This window comes from Podarcis vaucheri (assembly GCF_965113315.1).
Source record: "Podarcis vaucheri genome assembly, chromosome: 10".
Taxonomy (NCBI): Eukaryota; Metazoa; Chordata; class Lepidosauria; order Squamata; family Lacertidae; genus Podarcis; species Podarcis vaucheri.
In genome coordinates, this window is record NC_138748.1 from 54,604,066 (window position 1) to 54,620,590 (window position 16,525).

A 16,525-nucleotide genomic window follows, 5' to 3' on the forward strand; every position below is an offset into this window, starting at 1 on the left:
AGCAAGATGATCAAGGATCTGGAAATCAAGGCATTATGAGGAGCACTTGAAGGAGCTGGATATGTTTATCCTGGAGAAGAGGAGACTGAGAGGAGACTGGGAGGAGCTAGGATAGCCATCTTCAAATACAGAAGACGGAACAAGCTTGTTTTCTCCTGCTCTGGAGGGTAGGACTCGAACCAATGACTTCAAGTTGAAAGAAAGAAGATTCTGACTAAACATTCGGAAAAAACTTTCTGACAGCAGGAGCTGTTCAGCAGTGGAACAGACTCCCACAAGAAGTGGTGTACTCTCCTTCCTTGGAGGTTTTTAAGCAGAGGTTGGATGGCCACCTGTCATGGATGCTTTAGTTGAGATTCCTGCACTGCAGGGGGTTGGACTAGGTGTCCCTCAGGGTCCCTTCCAACTCTTAAGATTCTACAAAGAGCCGCCTCTGTATCTCAGCCGCTGATTTATGGCAAGTTGTTGAGCATTCCCAAGGTGAGCTCTCCAAGACAAAATATTGTCACTTTATCACTGTTTTTCCTGGGAACCCTTTGTCCTAATACGGGAGGGGAAAGATAGCTCTGTGAAGACTCTAGCCTACTTATCAGCAAAAGTCTAGTTTACCCAGCCTATTTTTTCCTCATGCACTGGAGTTCACTTAAGTCTTTTGCAGCTATATCTATTGCTGGCAAAACTATTTTTAAAAGCCATAATTGCCTTTGACTTTTCCGACCAGAGGTGGCAAGTCAGCTATTGATGTGGTCCATCTAAAGTTTGCGAATCAATCATATTGCACCAATTAAAGAACAATGCTATAGACACTTCAGCATTTCACATGGAACCATGATAGAATAAAATAGGCATTGGTTTCCTGTTTCAAGTGTGGCCAGTGGCTCCCTCCAGTTACTGACTGCAGCTCCTGTTTGGCCATGCTGGCCGGGACTGGAGAGCATTGGAGTTCATGAACACCTAGAGAGCACTATGCGGCTACTCCTGTTCTGTTTTACTGAATTTATCTTCATAATTGAAGTCAGTCGCATAATTGAACCCTTTCAAATGCAATTCCCCATCACTTCCTAACCACAGAAAGTCTGTGTTTGTATTTCTAAATAGATTTGTTGCACCGGAGTGTTTAAATTGACTAACTGTGCAAACCTCCAGTTTTGGTATGCGGAGGTTTACACGGTTTAGTCAGTTTAAACACTCTGGTGCAACAGACCCTCTAGTTCTGGTCTGTGAAGGAATCCCTCCCACAAAAGACTGTAATAGTCTAGAAGCAAACAGTCTTGTCTGCAACTCATTCCACCAAAAATAAGGGTATTTTTAAAGGCTTAGAAATGGGTAAGAAAAGCATTTGTAGGAAAGTGTGTGGAAATGACTGAAAGCAAGAGGTGGTGTTCATGGTTCCATGCCAAAGCATGAGGGTAACAGGAGCTTTTGTTGAGTTTCACTTCTGCGTGTTCTCAGCACCTGCCAGCTAAATTCTTCATTCTACCACAAAGCTCCTCATCGCTGCTAAGGATTATGTAACATTTCCATGTTTTTGTTCGTGCATTTCTGTCTCCACAAAGAGAGGTTTGTTCACCAGAGAAACCATTGCATTATATAACTTTGGACTAAAAGAGTAAACAAGTTACTTCACTATAAACCATTCGATTCTGAAGAATCTGCTTGCAAAACTGAATGTGTCATTTGACAAATATCTCTGGAGTTAGAGCCCTAACAATTTCACCAATCTCACCTATAGATAGGGGTATACCACCCAATGTACCAGTATACTATCAATGTTACATTATATTGATGTCACTATGCTAGCACTGCAGGGAAATTTATCCATGCAGATGTTTATTTGAAGAGAAATTCAGCTGTTTGGCTCTCTCTGGGTTTCACCCATTTATCTGATCCAGGAGTGGGGAAATGTCTGATCAGAGGCCAAATGCCTCTCTGCATCTGGCCCTCTGAACTCTCTCTAGACTATAGTTCCTCCTCTTCCACACCCCTGTCTTCCCAAGCCACACCCCCTCACTGTCCCTGCTTCACAGCTTCCTTCAGGTTTTTTGCCCGGATGTGTCCTTGAACTCTGATCTTGCTTCTGGTTTGCCTGGATGAAGGGGTGTGCAAGTTTGTGTAAAAACTAGAGTTGGAATGCAGCTCAGCTTGTCTTGAAGACTGGTGGGTCTGCCTGGGGAGAAAGTGAATAGACAGAGAGAAACCTCAAAACATTTCAAGGTTATTGACCTCATTTCCTACTTCATATTTGCAGTGGCATAGCGTGGGGGGTGCAGGGGGGGCCTGCCGCACTGGGCACAACATCTGGGGGTTAGGGTTAGGGGGCGCAAATCCATGGGTTAGGGGGCGCAAATTACTTGCCTTGCCCCGGGTGCTGACAACCCACGCTACGCCACTGCATATTTGTATGTCTCCTGCTGAGAACATGCAAGCATGGGTCCTTGAATCTCCACCTTAGAAAAGATCCTACTTCTATCTACCTATCAAGCACGTATTTCCTTCAATAAACTGAGCTTTCCTCGTTTTCCAAACTCGGAGTCTCAATGTGCTCCTCCAGTAGGGAGGGATTCAGTGCTCAGTTCCAGCTTCTGCTGATACATTTAAATTTCACATGCCTTCAGCAGGCCTATTATACAAAGGTCAAAAAGGGCACCCATTGCTCTGTCCCCTTTTGCCCCTGGGCCTTCTCACCGCCAACTTCTAGGCATAAGGCTGCCCAGAATTTGACCCTCAGACTGAAAAGGGCTTTCCCACCCCACTTTAAACGTTGTTGAACTGCATCTCCCACCATTCCTAGCCAGCATGACCAATGGTTGTGGATGATGGGAGTTGTAGCCCAACGTTTGGAGGGCACCAGGTTAGGAAAATTTGGTCTAATCCGTAGGAGATAGGATGGAATGATTCTGTACCCTTCTGTATTCAGACTGACTGGCATGAGAAGAAGCTGCTGCCAAGCCTGCTCCTACCTAAAAACATCAAAGGCCTTCATAAAGATAACATCACACACCCCCGGGCCATAGACAGCAGTCTTTGGCCAGCCAGATACCACTGGAAAGTGATAAGTAAATTGTGAAGGTCACGCCCTTTTCCTCTTTGCTTCTCATCTCACTTCCAGTGACATGCATGTTCCTGCTAAACTCAGAGGTGTCATTTTAGCCAAAGTATTCAATAGCCTCATAGCTAATAAACACGGGGTTGTTAGAAGCTTGACACAGAGTGGACCTAATGAAATTAAAAGACCTGCACTATTCACCTCTATTCTGTATGGCTTTATTTGCAAAAGCATTTTTCATGCTGCTTTTCAGCCCTAACAGGGGGGCCCCAGGGTGGTTGACAAGAAAAGAAAAATGCCACAAAACCCGTTTAAACCATAGCAATTAACACTGAGCATGAAAAGCCCCAGAGCAAGAGTTTAAAACCTTCCATCCCAGATTTAAAAGCATCAAAAGCCAGGCAGAATGTTTTTATTTTCCCCACTCCATCAGGGATGGAGCCAGTCTGGCCTCCCTCGAGAGGCAGTTCCATAACAGGGGGCTGCCACAGAAAATGTCCTGTCCCACATTCCCACCCACTAAATGCCTTTATCCAATCCTATTTAAAATTACCTTGGGTTGCTTATTTGTTTATATATCACTTAATGTCCAGATAAGCTTTTAAGCCATTTACACGTATAAAAATTCCATTTTTATATGTTGCTTGACCAAGTGTCGACTTCTGCCTCCAGATCATTTTCTCCTCCCTTTTTCATCACATAAATAGAGTTTCACTGGAAAAAGTACAAAACACTATAAATCCCCCTGATAAAGAAAGCAAACCTTCCCACCCCTAGTTGTTTTTGTAAAACAGGGTTGGATGTGCACACGCACATGTGCTTTTAAAGATGCATGCAGATGCCATGTGCCCAGATCAAAATGCACAACCCTTTCCGAGGGGCAACTTGTGACCTATAAGTTTAAATTATCTAAGAAACATCTTTATTATGCTGAACAGTGGAGCAAAGGAACTCTGCTCCCTAACTGACCTCTACTCCCATTCATCTGCTGCGCCCAATACCACCCATGCACAAAACCATAAAGAGATATGCCAGGAAGCACAGAGATGAGCCAGATACACAAGAGGCAGTAGAGGGAGAATGTGGCGGGAGGGAGAAAGATACAGATGGGCCATAACAATCATTCCCTCTATATCTGATGTTCAAGCTGTGAGAGCTATTGGTTATGCGGCCAAAACAGAAACACCCATACACAAGAATCATACTTTGGGAAACCTAAGTGTTTGCAGAAGTACAAAAAAGTGGGGTGCATAAGGAAGACTACCACCCCTCAAATAAACCACTAAGGACCCAGTGTGTTCAATGGTCATCTGAATTAGATCATACCACATGCGGAAAGGCAGATCTAAAACAGTACAGGAGATACTTTTTTTACCAGTAGTTTGAAGGTGCAGATTTACAGCACAATATTTGCACCCTTGCTACCGGATAAAGATACTGAAAATACTAAGGAAGAAAGTATTATGTTCATTGTTGGAACTTTGGGTGGTATTTTTAATAGCTCGTCCATGTGCATCAGGTAGCGACTGTATCTCATGAGTGTATTAAGAACTGGAAGGTCATAAGTTCTTCCTTATTTCTGTCCCCAGTGTATTCTAAGCTCAACTGCACACACTCCCTGTTTGGGGAGATTGGCTTTGTTTTATCATGTCAAAAAGCAATTATCCTGGCTTAACTCCAGCCCCACCGATTGACTTCCAAACATTAGACTCCTTAGCATGCTCTGCAGCTGCTATCTTTTCTTAATGTTTTTCTTTGCTTACACACCTTCCTCTTTCTCCTCAACAGGTTTACTTGCTAGGTGGGATTCCCAAGCTACTAGATCTTCTGAGTGTGCCGAATGAGGATGTGCAGAGGGCAGCATGCGGCGCTTTGAGAAACCTAGTCTTTGAAGACAATGACAATAAGCTGGAAGTGTCAGAGCAGAAAGGGATCACGACCCTGCTGAGATTGTTACGGCAAACCAGAGATGTGGAGACTAAGAAGCAAATTACAGGTAATTAAAACAGCACTGATGCATTGGAGTGCCACCTTCAAAGTGCACAGACCTTTTGTTAACAAATGCTCTTGATTGTTACACAGACACCCAAGGTCTAAATGTGGGGCTATGCTTAGTTTGGGGGAGGGGATTCCTAGTATTTTTATATGCATGTGGGAGCATCATCCCCAACCTGTAAGCACATCAGCTGCACATCACGGTAAGCCAGACTGTGGTTCCCCAGAACTGCACAAGCTTCCAAAAGGGGTTAGGATTAGCTGCATCTCATGGTTGGTGAAGAGAAAGCTTAACCAAGAGCCTGGCTTTGCATGACACACTATGTATAATCTTGGGTTTGCTCAGTGCATGGGAAGACTAAAAAAACATAAGGGAGGATATGTGTATGATACTCCTCTCCAGGAGCCTGAATGTTCACTCCATCACAGTAAACCAAAGCTGGCCACTTCAGTCTGCAGGTGGGGGTGCACATTTTGTGTGTTCTTCAGGAGTGGGGACTCCCTTAACTTAGAAAGCCAGCATGTCAGGGCGAAATGTAGCTCCACCACCCAATTCTGCTGATTATATTTAAAGAGAGGCAATTAGGTGAAAAATACTATGGGATTACAATATTGTGCATGTTACATTTTCTAAGGGATTGTTCCTGAGATTGGGACAAAATGTTGGAAAGGGGACAACTTTGCCTTCATTTATCCCAACTTGTGGAATAACTTCCAGTGTTCCAGGAAGCTGTGAATTTCTTGTTCTTAAGCTGATTCAGGAATTACTGCATGAGCAAAGCCCTGATGTTCTTAACCCATCAATTGCAGATGATTAAATAGAGGCCTGTGTAATAATGTAACCGCATTGCGCATGATAACAGAGAGTGGAAAGGCTTGGGAAAGGAACAGCAAGCCAGAATTCCCCACTCTCTGAAATGCTGACAGCCCCTCTCCAGATTAATCACCACAAATTAGGCTGTTGGGGCTGCGGAAGGGGCGGGGGTGAAGAGTCTTCAGAGAAGTTGATAATGTTAACCTCTGGTAACACCTCTGCTGATTTTGTAGCTAGCATGTCACTGTTCAGGAATGTTTGTGGAGTCGGGCAGCACCTGATATAGCTCTCGTAGGAGTTGTCGAAATCTCTGGTGGGAGGATGGGTGCCTCTTTCTTGGTGCTTTTTTCGAGGTTTGGTTTTTTTGAGAAGCCAGCGTGAAAAACCTGCAGGATGTCTTGCAGATGTCAGCAGAAATTCCCTGTGTGATGGTGGGGAGGGATAAGGTCTGCTTTTCGTAGCTAGACTTCATTTTTAAGTACCGAGGCGTCTTGGATCTTTCCAGGTGCAAGGTTTGCTTTAATCTCAAGGTTGTATTGCTCTTTCCTTCCGGGAGCTGTGAGCTCCACCTGTCAGAGATAACAAAAGTCCTATTGTTAAAAGCCACGAGGATAAAATATTAGAAAAGTCCTGCTGGAACAGCCAAAAGACCTGCTTTAGTCAAGGATCTAGTTTCCTACAGTGGCCAACCAGGTACTACCGGGAAGCCTACAAGGAAGGGCTTAAAGGCAACATCCCTCTGTTGCGCCTGTTCCCAACGCCTGGCAGCTTGCCACTCCATAGAGTCAGCATGCCTAATGGCCTGTGGCCTGTTTTGCATGTCACAGCAAGCCAGAGTGGCTGTCCATGGCCGCAGGAAGATGCTGGCTGCCAGAGAGGAACTTGCACATGTTTCACTCCTCCCTGGGCTTTTCAGGTCAAAGCCAGAGGGCAACTAAGCAAAGGGTTTGTCTTGGCATGTACTGTAATCTGAACCTGAGATACGTCTCCTTAACTGTGACCTGTAACCATAAGGTGAACCTTAGCTACAGATTGTGGTTAAGGAGAAGAAACATAAACCATAACTGCACAAAACCCTATGCCGAACCGTGACTTAGCTGCAGTGCTGCCCTGACCTAAAAAGCCTAGGGATGATGATGATGATGTCACCCATCAGACTGGGTTGCCCCAGCCACTCTAGGCATCTCCCAACAAAAAACAGTAAAAGCACAATGCAACATCAAACACTAGGTGTGATATCCTCTTTGGGAATAAGCACGTTCATACTAAGCCATGGTTTTGGCGCTGCGGGATGTGTAAACCTTACCTTCCATGAATTTGCCTAATCCCCCTTGAAAGCCATCTAACCGCCAGTCTTACCAAGAGTTGTTTACTCAGTCCAACTTAGTAAACTAAGGTGAAATCCTCTTGCATGCATTGGCTTTGTCTTTCCAGCATCCGTCTGCTGCCAGGGAGGGAAGAGCTTCCCTCCTATTTGCTCAACCATTGAACATGAAAACGTGTAAACAGTGGCTCATGAAACTGTAGCACTGGAAGGGACCATGAGGGTCATCTAGTCCAGCCCCTGCAATGCAGGAATCTTTTGCCCAGCGTGGGGCGTGAACTCACAGCCCTGAACTCAGCTATAGAAACTGAGCTATGCAAGGAGCTAACAGCATTGCCACAATTCAAAGGCCTTTAAGGCTGCAATCCTGAACATGCTAGGGAGTATTTCACCCTAGTGAAGGCAGGTAATACATTTAGTAGTTGTTAATAATAATGTGTACAGTCATACCTCGGGTTGAATGTGCTTTGGGATGAGCGCATTCGAGTTGTGCTCCGCGGCAACCCAGAAGTAATGGAGCACGTTACTTCCAGGTTTCGTCGCTTGCGCATGCGCAGACGCTCAAAATGACGTCACGCACATGCGCAGAAGCAGTGAAAGCGGCGTGCGCATGCGCAGATGTGCCGTCGCTGGTTACGTTTGCTTCTAGATGCAAACGGGGCTCCGGAACGGATCCCATTTGCATCTAGAAGTACCACTGTACTTTGTCACTCTGATCAGTAGCCAAGGAGTAGGGCTGGCAGAGATGGATGTGCCGTGGTAAAGGAGAAGGGTGTCCATTGTCCTCTGTAATCCCTTTCCCTGACGCACAAGAAAAAGCAGAATAAATTATACAAAATGAGGAAATTATGCACATCTGCATGGTTTAACTTATGCAAATCTGCATGGTTTTAGCATTCAGATCAGATGCTGGTGCACATTCTAAGCAATAGAATTTTGTTTTTGTTTTCTTAAACACTGTTTCATGTGCACAAACGTGGCTTCATGAGTCCAAGGGAAATTCTCAAATGTATACAGTATGTGGAAGTTGCTTTCTCTTCCATCGCTTAGCTGCCAGGACTACTAAAGTGCCTTTCTCAAGGTCATACAGAAAGCCATGAAGCTGTAGCTCCAAGAAACTGGCTTCATTTCCCATTCCATCAGCAGCAAATGCTTTGCAGGGGTTGAAAGGCACTTGGAAGAGGAGCTAGGAGCGAGTGAGTGCCAGGGCTGATAGGAACCAAAGCTTTCTTTATTATGGGGTAATCTCGGTAGCGACGGAGAGAGGCAAAGCCGAGGCAGCCAAAACAAGCTTTTGAAGGGGAGCCAGCCAAGCCTTCAGGGAGTGTCTAACCTCTTGATCTTGTCTCATACTGCATACATCTGAGAAATGGAAGAACATTCCTTCTGCAAGGAGGATTATAGCACAGACAGACAGACCTGTCGTGAAATAAAACATGCATAAGAAAGGCAGCCACACCCATCCTGTTCTAAGTCTCCTACCATGGAAAGTCCCAAGAGGTATGGAAGTCACATGCATGCGGTGCAGCTACGTCCCAACGACCTGGTTCTGCAAGTACCTCTCTCTGCAAGATTTCCTTTAACTCATGTGCCCATCAGAGTACAGTTAATTAAGCTAGTTCATCCATCTTTCTGACTTCTTTTTGCAAGTTTGATCCATCCCACTGTTCTCCACATCAGGCAATGCAGATAATAATACACAAGAACTTAGCACTTAACAGTGGTTTAGGACAAGGATGGGAAATCCATTCTCACTATATATAGAAGGATCTGGCAACTTCTGTTTCAGTGTATCTGAAGAACTACCAAGAACTAACTTAGTTGGTCTTTAAGGTGCTACTGGAAGGAATTTATTTTATTTTGACTATGGCAGACCAACACGGCTACCTATCTACTACGGGAAATCCATTGTTAGACTCCAGCTCCCATCAGCCCCAGCCACCATGGTCAGGAATGATGGGAGTTATAGTCCAACAACATATCGAAAGCCCCAGATCCCCCACCCCTGCTATCTGAATAGAGCTGCCAACTTTTTAATCTCTCCCTACGTCTGGGCTTTAGACAGCAGCCGCGATGTGCAAGAATTAGCCAGTGAAGCCACTATGTACCTCCACACTTTAAAGAGCTTCAGCTGTTGCTTCCTACATATCATGCCAGAGTTTGCAGTGGCACACTGAAAAGTTGGCAAAACTACTGAGGCTATCTAGTTGTGAAAGTGAGATTTAACCGAGGTCTTTCTGATTCACAACTCACTCACTTAACCATTGCACTGCACTAGTTCCTGGCTTTTGCTTTTAAGTCAGGGGTGGGAAACCTTTGAACCTTCCAAATGTTGTTGGACTCCCAACATCCCAGCTACCATGTCCAGTGGTCAGGGATGATGAGAGGGGTAGTCCAACATCTGGAGTGCCACATGTTCCCAACTCTTTCTTTACCTTTCTTGGCTCCTAAACTATAATACTTCTCAAGTATGCAAATTATTTTACTGTGCTTAGCTCATTCAAGGTTCCCATATTTATTTTCCGATAGGTTTCCTGTGAAATAACTGCTGGACATGGCAGATAAGGGAATGGGAGGCATTCATGTTTATATCAGTTTATATCAGTCATATTTTAGTCTAACAAATAGTGAGTTGCTCAATCAACCACTGAGATGTATGATTTGATCCTTTTTCTCTCATTCCCAGCCCCAAAATTCTATCCACCCCAACACATTAACTATTACACTACCTTCAGTGGGGTTTATTTACCTTGTTTCTTAGCTTCTGCTGTTATAACATGCACAGGTGTGGCAATAATGCCAAAGTTGTGCATACTGCTATTCCACCTCCCCCACTGAGATGACAATGCAATTACTGTATCTGCATATTACAAAAGGGTGATTATCCTTGAGCCAAAGGTCAGAGGAGAGGTTTGGTGCTGAGATTGAAATGCCATCTGCCTTGAGCTAAGACTTTAGGAGATGTGTTTTGAAATCTAGAGCAGTTAACTGAACAAACAATAGTTCTCTTTGTAGAGGGGAGCCACTGTGTGTGTGATATATTGCCAGATGATACTTGCAAAATCTATTTCCCCCCCAAAAACCAAAAAACAAAACAGAAAGCACAGCTGTTAAATCTCTTGCATTCACATTTTTTAATATGTGCAGATCTCCAGATCAGACCCAGGTTTCCTTTTCTCCTTGACACCCAACACAATGAAAGTAACAGGTTGCTTTCGGAAAGTTTTGACAACCTGGTAGATCCATGACCAGATTGTCAAAGAAGCTCTTCATGCAATTGGAGCTTGACTTAGTTTTATCAAAGAGCCAGGGAAATGCCTGTCACTACCAGATGAAGTCCTGTGAATGGAGAGCCAATGTTGTTTTCTTGTTCCCTATGCTTTTTGCAGGTTTGCTATGGAATCTCTCCTCCAATGACCAGCTGAAGATCTTGCTGATCCGAGAAGCCCTGCAGCCATTGACGGAGACTGTTCTCATCCCTTACTCGGGCTGGCCAGATAGAGATTATACGAAATCAAGCATTGTACCTGACCCAGATATCTTCTACAATGCTACAGGATGCCTGAGGTAAGCTGGGTGCAGGGAAAGGGCCTGTCGTTCAGGGGGCAGAAAGTCCCAGGTTCACAATCTCCAGGCAAGACTCGAGATGTCCTGAACTCAAGAGCCACTGCTAGTCAATGTAGACGATACTGAGATAGATGGACCAATGGTCCAACTTGGTCTGGGCAGCTTCCTATGATGTCTTGTGTTTTTATTCAAACCATAGTCATTTAGTTCTTCGTTTATTTGGTGAAACTGTTCCTATTTTTTTGCCAGCTTAGACAACCTGGAGGTTTCCCCACAAAGCACTCTAGAATTCATAGAGGATTTGATAGCAGCCTGGTTTTTCATCCTGGGCCAGGCCCCTGAAGGCTATTGGACACCCCTTGGTGGTTGTTTAAGGGAGCTTATGCCCAGGCAACCAAAGTCACCACAAATGGAGATGATGCAGGCAAACATGTTCGCTGGCAGGAAGCATCATTGTCTGCAGCCATCAAGAGCTGCTCTGCAACAGTTTCAGCCAAACACTCAGCGGACAAAAGCAGCACAGCAGAAAGCCTAAGAAATAACCCAGTTTTACTAAGAAGTAACAAACAAGAAGAAAACATGTAGGCAATATTTGGTCTCATTCATTCTCCCAAAGTATCTAAAACCTGATGACTTTTAATATTGATTATAGTCAAGGCTTCGTACACACTGTGTTGCGCTAAAGTAACTCAAATTCTTTGCAGAGGACTAACAGAAAGCTCTGACAGAAGGAGGATAATCTGTTGGGTTGCAAAGAAAAGTGGGGGGGGGGACACCACAGGAGATTCTGGAAAGAAGTTTTGCTCATTTAAAACGTTTTCAGAATAAATACGGTTTTTTAAAGTGTGTAAAAATGGCCAGATATCCCTGCAAGGGAGTGGATCCTGCTGTTTGCAACCTTATATTTTCAGATTTGTAGTTTTTTTCAAAAAAAAAATGTTAAAACTTGGAAGTGTGACACATGTGTCCCTCTACGTACTGGACTACAACACTCATCATCCCTGGCCATTAACTGTGCTTTCTGGGGCTGATGGGAGCTGGAGTCCAGCTTCTGGAGTGTCACATTCCTGGGCCTAAATTTCCTCCCTCCTGCCTTTGATTTCCCTGTCAGCACTTCCTTGCAATTTGATCACTATGGAATCCACTACTCTTAACATTAGGCTGGGCTTAGCGTGGTTTGTGCTGTCAAAGGTTCGACATGCGGGCACAGAATGTTGACTCCACGTTTCTATTTTTCCTCAAGGAAAAGGCAAGGGTCTGCATTTCCTGCCAGGAAAAGCTTTGGGAGCACTTTGGATAATCTAGCAAAAATTGTGGGTGGGTACAGAGGACTTGCCAATCAGAAGGTCGGCGGTTCAAATCCCTGCGACGGGGTGAGCTCCCATTGCTCGGTCCCTGCTCCTGCCAACCTAGCAGTTCGAAAGCACGTCAAAGTGCAAGTAGATAAATAGGTACCGCTCCGGCGGGAAGGTAAACGCCGTTTCCGTGCGTTGCTCTGGTTCGCCAGAAGCAGCTTAGTCATGCTGGCCACATGACCCGGAAGCTGTACGCCGGCTCCCTTGGCCAAAAAAGCGAAATGAGCGCCGCAACCCCAGAGTCGGTCATGACTAGACCTAATGGTCAGGGGTCCCTTTACCTTTACCTTGCAGAGGCCAGCTATCAGGATGTCCAGTCATCAGAGGGTAGGATTTCCATGGAAAAGGTTGTTGTTGTTTCTCAGGTCCTTGATCCTTGGTTGCACAAGGAAGCAAACAGTGTTTTCTGTTGCACACAGTTGTAGCTGAACGGATTCAGTTACGTTCACCTGGCTGTGGGAGTGCTACAAGGCCACTGATGTAATTCTGCAAAGAATAATTAACCGGTGGGGGGGGGGGGGAGAGAGAGCATAGGCTCTTCACTTTAGTAAACTGTAATAAAACAGATATATGCTTTATTTCACAATGGGTGAATTTCAATGTCATAAAAGCTGGCATTCTAATTACTGTGTTGTACGGAATTACGCTGTAACCTTGACAGTTCTGAACCCTGCTTGTCTTGAAAAGATCTTTCCTAAACCTGCTTCGTAAACTTCACAAAGTAGGCAACTAACTACCATTTCCCTTATCCCAGGACCCCCGAAAGCACTGCTGCCTGGATATAGCTCAGCTCAGGTTCAAAAGATCTTCCAAAGGCAGAATGTCCTACAACGGGGAAATCCCTTCCTGCCTTCTCCTGATGTTTTGCTATTGCAGAGATGAAAACATAAGGCAGGAGTGGGGGGTGCTTGGCTCTCCATAAGGACTACAGCTCCCATCAGCCTTGACAATTGGCCGTGTTGTGGTTGATGGGAGGTAGAGCTGAGCAATATAAAGGTTCCCCATTCCTGGCTTAACGGGATGCTATCTAAGCTATGGATTGCCAGCTGCCACCAACTAAGATTTTAAAATACAGGCACAGGCACGGGTTTGCTGCATTGCCTTGTAGGGAGGGCAATTGTGTTTTCCCTGAAAATGTTCTCTATTTCCTTGCTTATGCACTAAGCATATGCGGAGCTGCAGGCTCCTGGAGCACTAAAAATATCCTTTTTTAATGCCAAATTAACATTCCCAGAGCCTTTCTACTTTGTGAAGTTATATATGTTGCAGTGTGTATCTTAAAAGAGATCTGCAAAAGCTGGTGACAGAGCACACAGGGAAACCTGCTAACAAACAATTTACCTAACTACTTGTACATCTGCCAGATTACAAATCCCTAATTAGTTCTTCCTTTTGTAATAGCTGATACATTTGCTGCTCAGGTGTTTTTTAAAACCTATAGCCTGCAGCCTATATTGCATAAAGAAGACTATCTTGTTGATGTAATGGTACATTATGCATAACACACCTGAGCTGCTCTTAATAAAGGTTTTAGGCTTGCAGAGATAACAGCTGGGCTAAATTATTTGACCTGCCTTTCCAGCAAAAACAAAATTGTAGTAATTTTCAACGAGGGTAGAATGCTCTTGCTGTTAAGATAAGATGACAGAAGATTTTGAAGTTCTTCTTTTACACAGTTTTGCCAATGCTTTGACCTATGGTGGTGGATCTATATGGTGAAATTCAGACCTATGAAATGTCTGGGTGAGAGTGACACTGTGCCATGTCACATACTGTCTTTCCAAGGGGAATTGCAGATATTAGTGTAGTGGCAAATTTAGAAGTGCAGGCTCCCACACTAGTAGGCCTGGTGTAGCACAACAGCAGAAGTCATTGGGCAATGTCCCTGCTCCCCCACCCTTTCTGCGCATGCATGCTCCTGTTCCTTCATGATTTGCCCATTAAAATGGCAGGAAAGAACAGGTTGCCTGTATACCACCCCTAATCCCATCAGTTCACACCCACAACTTTCTTGGTTAATGGAGTTGCAAGCAAATTTCTGGAGAACAGGTAACACAGAAATGAGTGCAAGACTTCCACCATATTTCCAGAAGTAGGTTTTACATCGTGTGAAGACTCAAATATAATACGGAAAGTAACAGTTAGGGAAACAGAACAAATTGTCGTGTGAATACAGCCATACACAGCAGTTTATTGTAGGCAGAATTTGTGTAAGTCTTCGACAAGCTCATTAAATAGTAAAACCAATTTTGTTAGATGGTAAGGCAACAAGCATGTCCCTTTTGATTTCACTCGCCTTGCCTACCCAGGACACAATGCCTGTGTGTGTGTGTGTGTGTGTGTGTGTGTGTTTCTCCCTCCGCTATCAACACAGCTGCTGTTATAGAGGCCCAGTACCTGATTTGCAGGAACACGCCTCTCTGTGTACACAGTTATCATTTCCTCATTTCCTACAACTGATATTGGAGCGAAGTTTGTGAATGGCACAACAAATACCAGTTTCTTAATTATATACTGCTCCTCTCAAGGTACATCAATATGTTTATCCCAGGGGTAGGCAACCTGCGGCCCACTCGCCTTCTCAATCCGGCCCACAGGCGATCTGGGAATCAGCGTGTTTTTACATGAGTAGAATGTGTCCTTTTATTTAAAATGCATCTCTGGGTTATTTGTTGGGCATAGGAATTCGTTCATTATTATTTTTTCAAAATATAGTCCGGCCCACCACATGGTCTGAGTGCAGTTTTTTATTGTTGAGCTTGCTTCACTTTCCAACTGTGGAATAAATTTGGGGAGCAAAGTAAACTTATTTCCTTAGACATTCAAAGGACTAGATAGACGTTTGACATTTTGCCTTTGTTGTAGTGTTTGTGTTAATTACTGCATAACTGGCACTGTGTCCAACACAAGGCTTTCTGTTACACTATAAACACTGAAGAATCTGATCTTCTCTTTGGCATGAAATATTCATTCAAATTGGGGGGGGGTTAATTTTTTTTGTTAAGGCTTACCTCCTTAAAATGTTCTGCCTCAGCTGTTAAACAAGCTGATTTACACAAAGCAAGTCCTGCTCTTTCTCTCATGCTCAGATCTCAACATCTTTGTTCTGTAGCCAAAAAAGCAAAAACAAAAGTACCAGGAGAGGCTGGGAATTGTATGCCATCTTCCAGCTGCTAAGTTGGGTAACAAATGTAAGCTACTAAAAAAGCACGTAGCAGCTTGTTCACCATAGCACAAGTCCAGTTTTGAAACATGTGTGATAGATATACATACCAGTAAGTCAAACTCCTCCTTTTCAGCCCTATGTCTCACATATCCCCACATCACCAGGTGGTACCATCTGCCTTGTTAAAAAAAATGGTGGCACAACACTGTTCCAGGGATTAGAGGAGGGTAGTGTGTTTGTGACGTCACAGATGTTAGCCAATATGTGCTGTTCGTGGCTCAGCATTTCCCATTCAAGCTGAACCACCCAGAAATTCAGCAGAACCATTGTATTTCCAGAGCCATGCCCCCAGAGAGAGAAATGCACGTGTTGCAGAGCAGCAGGGCCACTGTCAATATCTCTGTTCTGTAACTGCAGCTACTCACTTTGTTTTGAAATCCGCCCACTGCACTGCTCTTCAAGCATCAGTGCTGAAAACTCCATCCCTATCGTTTTTGTTTTATTTAGCTCTGGCATACCTACAAAACTCTCTGTGTGTGCATGAGCAAGGCCACGGCAAACATGCTACTGTCAACAAAGCTTGCAAACTGGCAAAAGAAAGAACATGTTCTTTCCAGCAGGCATCTCTGTGTAAAACAGTGGTGGCTGCTTTTGGGCTAATAATGATCTGGAAGTTTATAGAGAGGAGAAGAAGAAAAAAAGTCCTCAGGGAGTGTTAGGAAGTACAGTTGTACCTTGGATCCTGAACGCCTTGCGAGTTGAACATTTTGGCTCCCGAACACCGCAAACCCAGAAGTGAGTGTTCCAGTTTGCGAACGTTTTTTGGAACCCGATTGCAGGAGCCAGTCAGAAGTCACACTTTGGTTTCTGAATGTTTTGGAAGTTGAACCGACTTCCGGAACGAATTCTATTAAACTTCTGAAGTACCACTGTAACTAGGCTAGGGCTGACTGAGAGGAGAGCTCAGGAACTTCAGTTGGTTCAGAATGCAGTTTTTGCTGGGGCAGGAGATCAGAAGACACTACTCTGATCCTTTATCAAGGCTTTCCCTATGGTTAACTGTAATTACACCACACTTTGCCATTTGTTAAAAACTAGTGTTTTAACTTGCTTTAGTGATGTATTTTGCCTTCTTTTATTCATGGGTTCACTGATGTGAGATTCTGATTCCCCCACCCACACACACACACACAAACACACACTTTTTAACCTTTATTTGTAGAGAGGTAAGCCAATCAACAGGAGGCTGAACAAAAAA

At 44.3% G+C, this 16,525-nt stretch overlaps 1 protein-coding gene and 1 pseudogene across 3 annotated transcripts in view; both read left to right on the forward strand.

Annotated features, from left to right (window-relative positions):
- Nucleotides 1–16,525, forward strand: part of LOC309542042 (general transcription factor IIF subunit 1 pseudogene) — a 213,901-nt pseudogene that overhangs the window by 115,871 nt on the left and 81,505 nt on the right. The window lies entirely within an intron of this gene.
- PKP2 (plakophilin 2) overlaps nt 1–16,525 on the forward strand; it is a 51,475-nt gene that overhangs the window by 26,019 nt on the left and 8,931 nt on the right. For both annotated transcript variants that reach the window (XM_082240488.1, XM_082240487.1), the window contains exons 5-6: nt 4,835–5,042; nt 10,569–10,746. In XM_082240488.1, the coding sequence (XP_082096614.1) occupies nt 4,835–5,042; nt 10,569–10,746 (386 nt within the window). The remainder of the gene's footprint in view (nt 1–4,834; nt 5,043–10,568; nt 10,747–16,525) is intronic.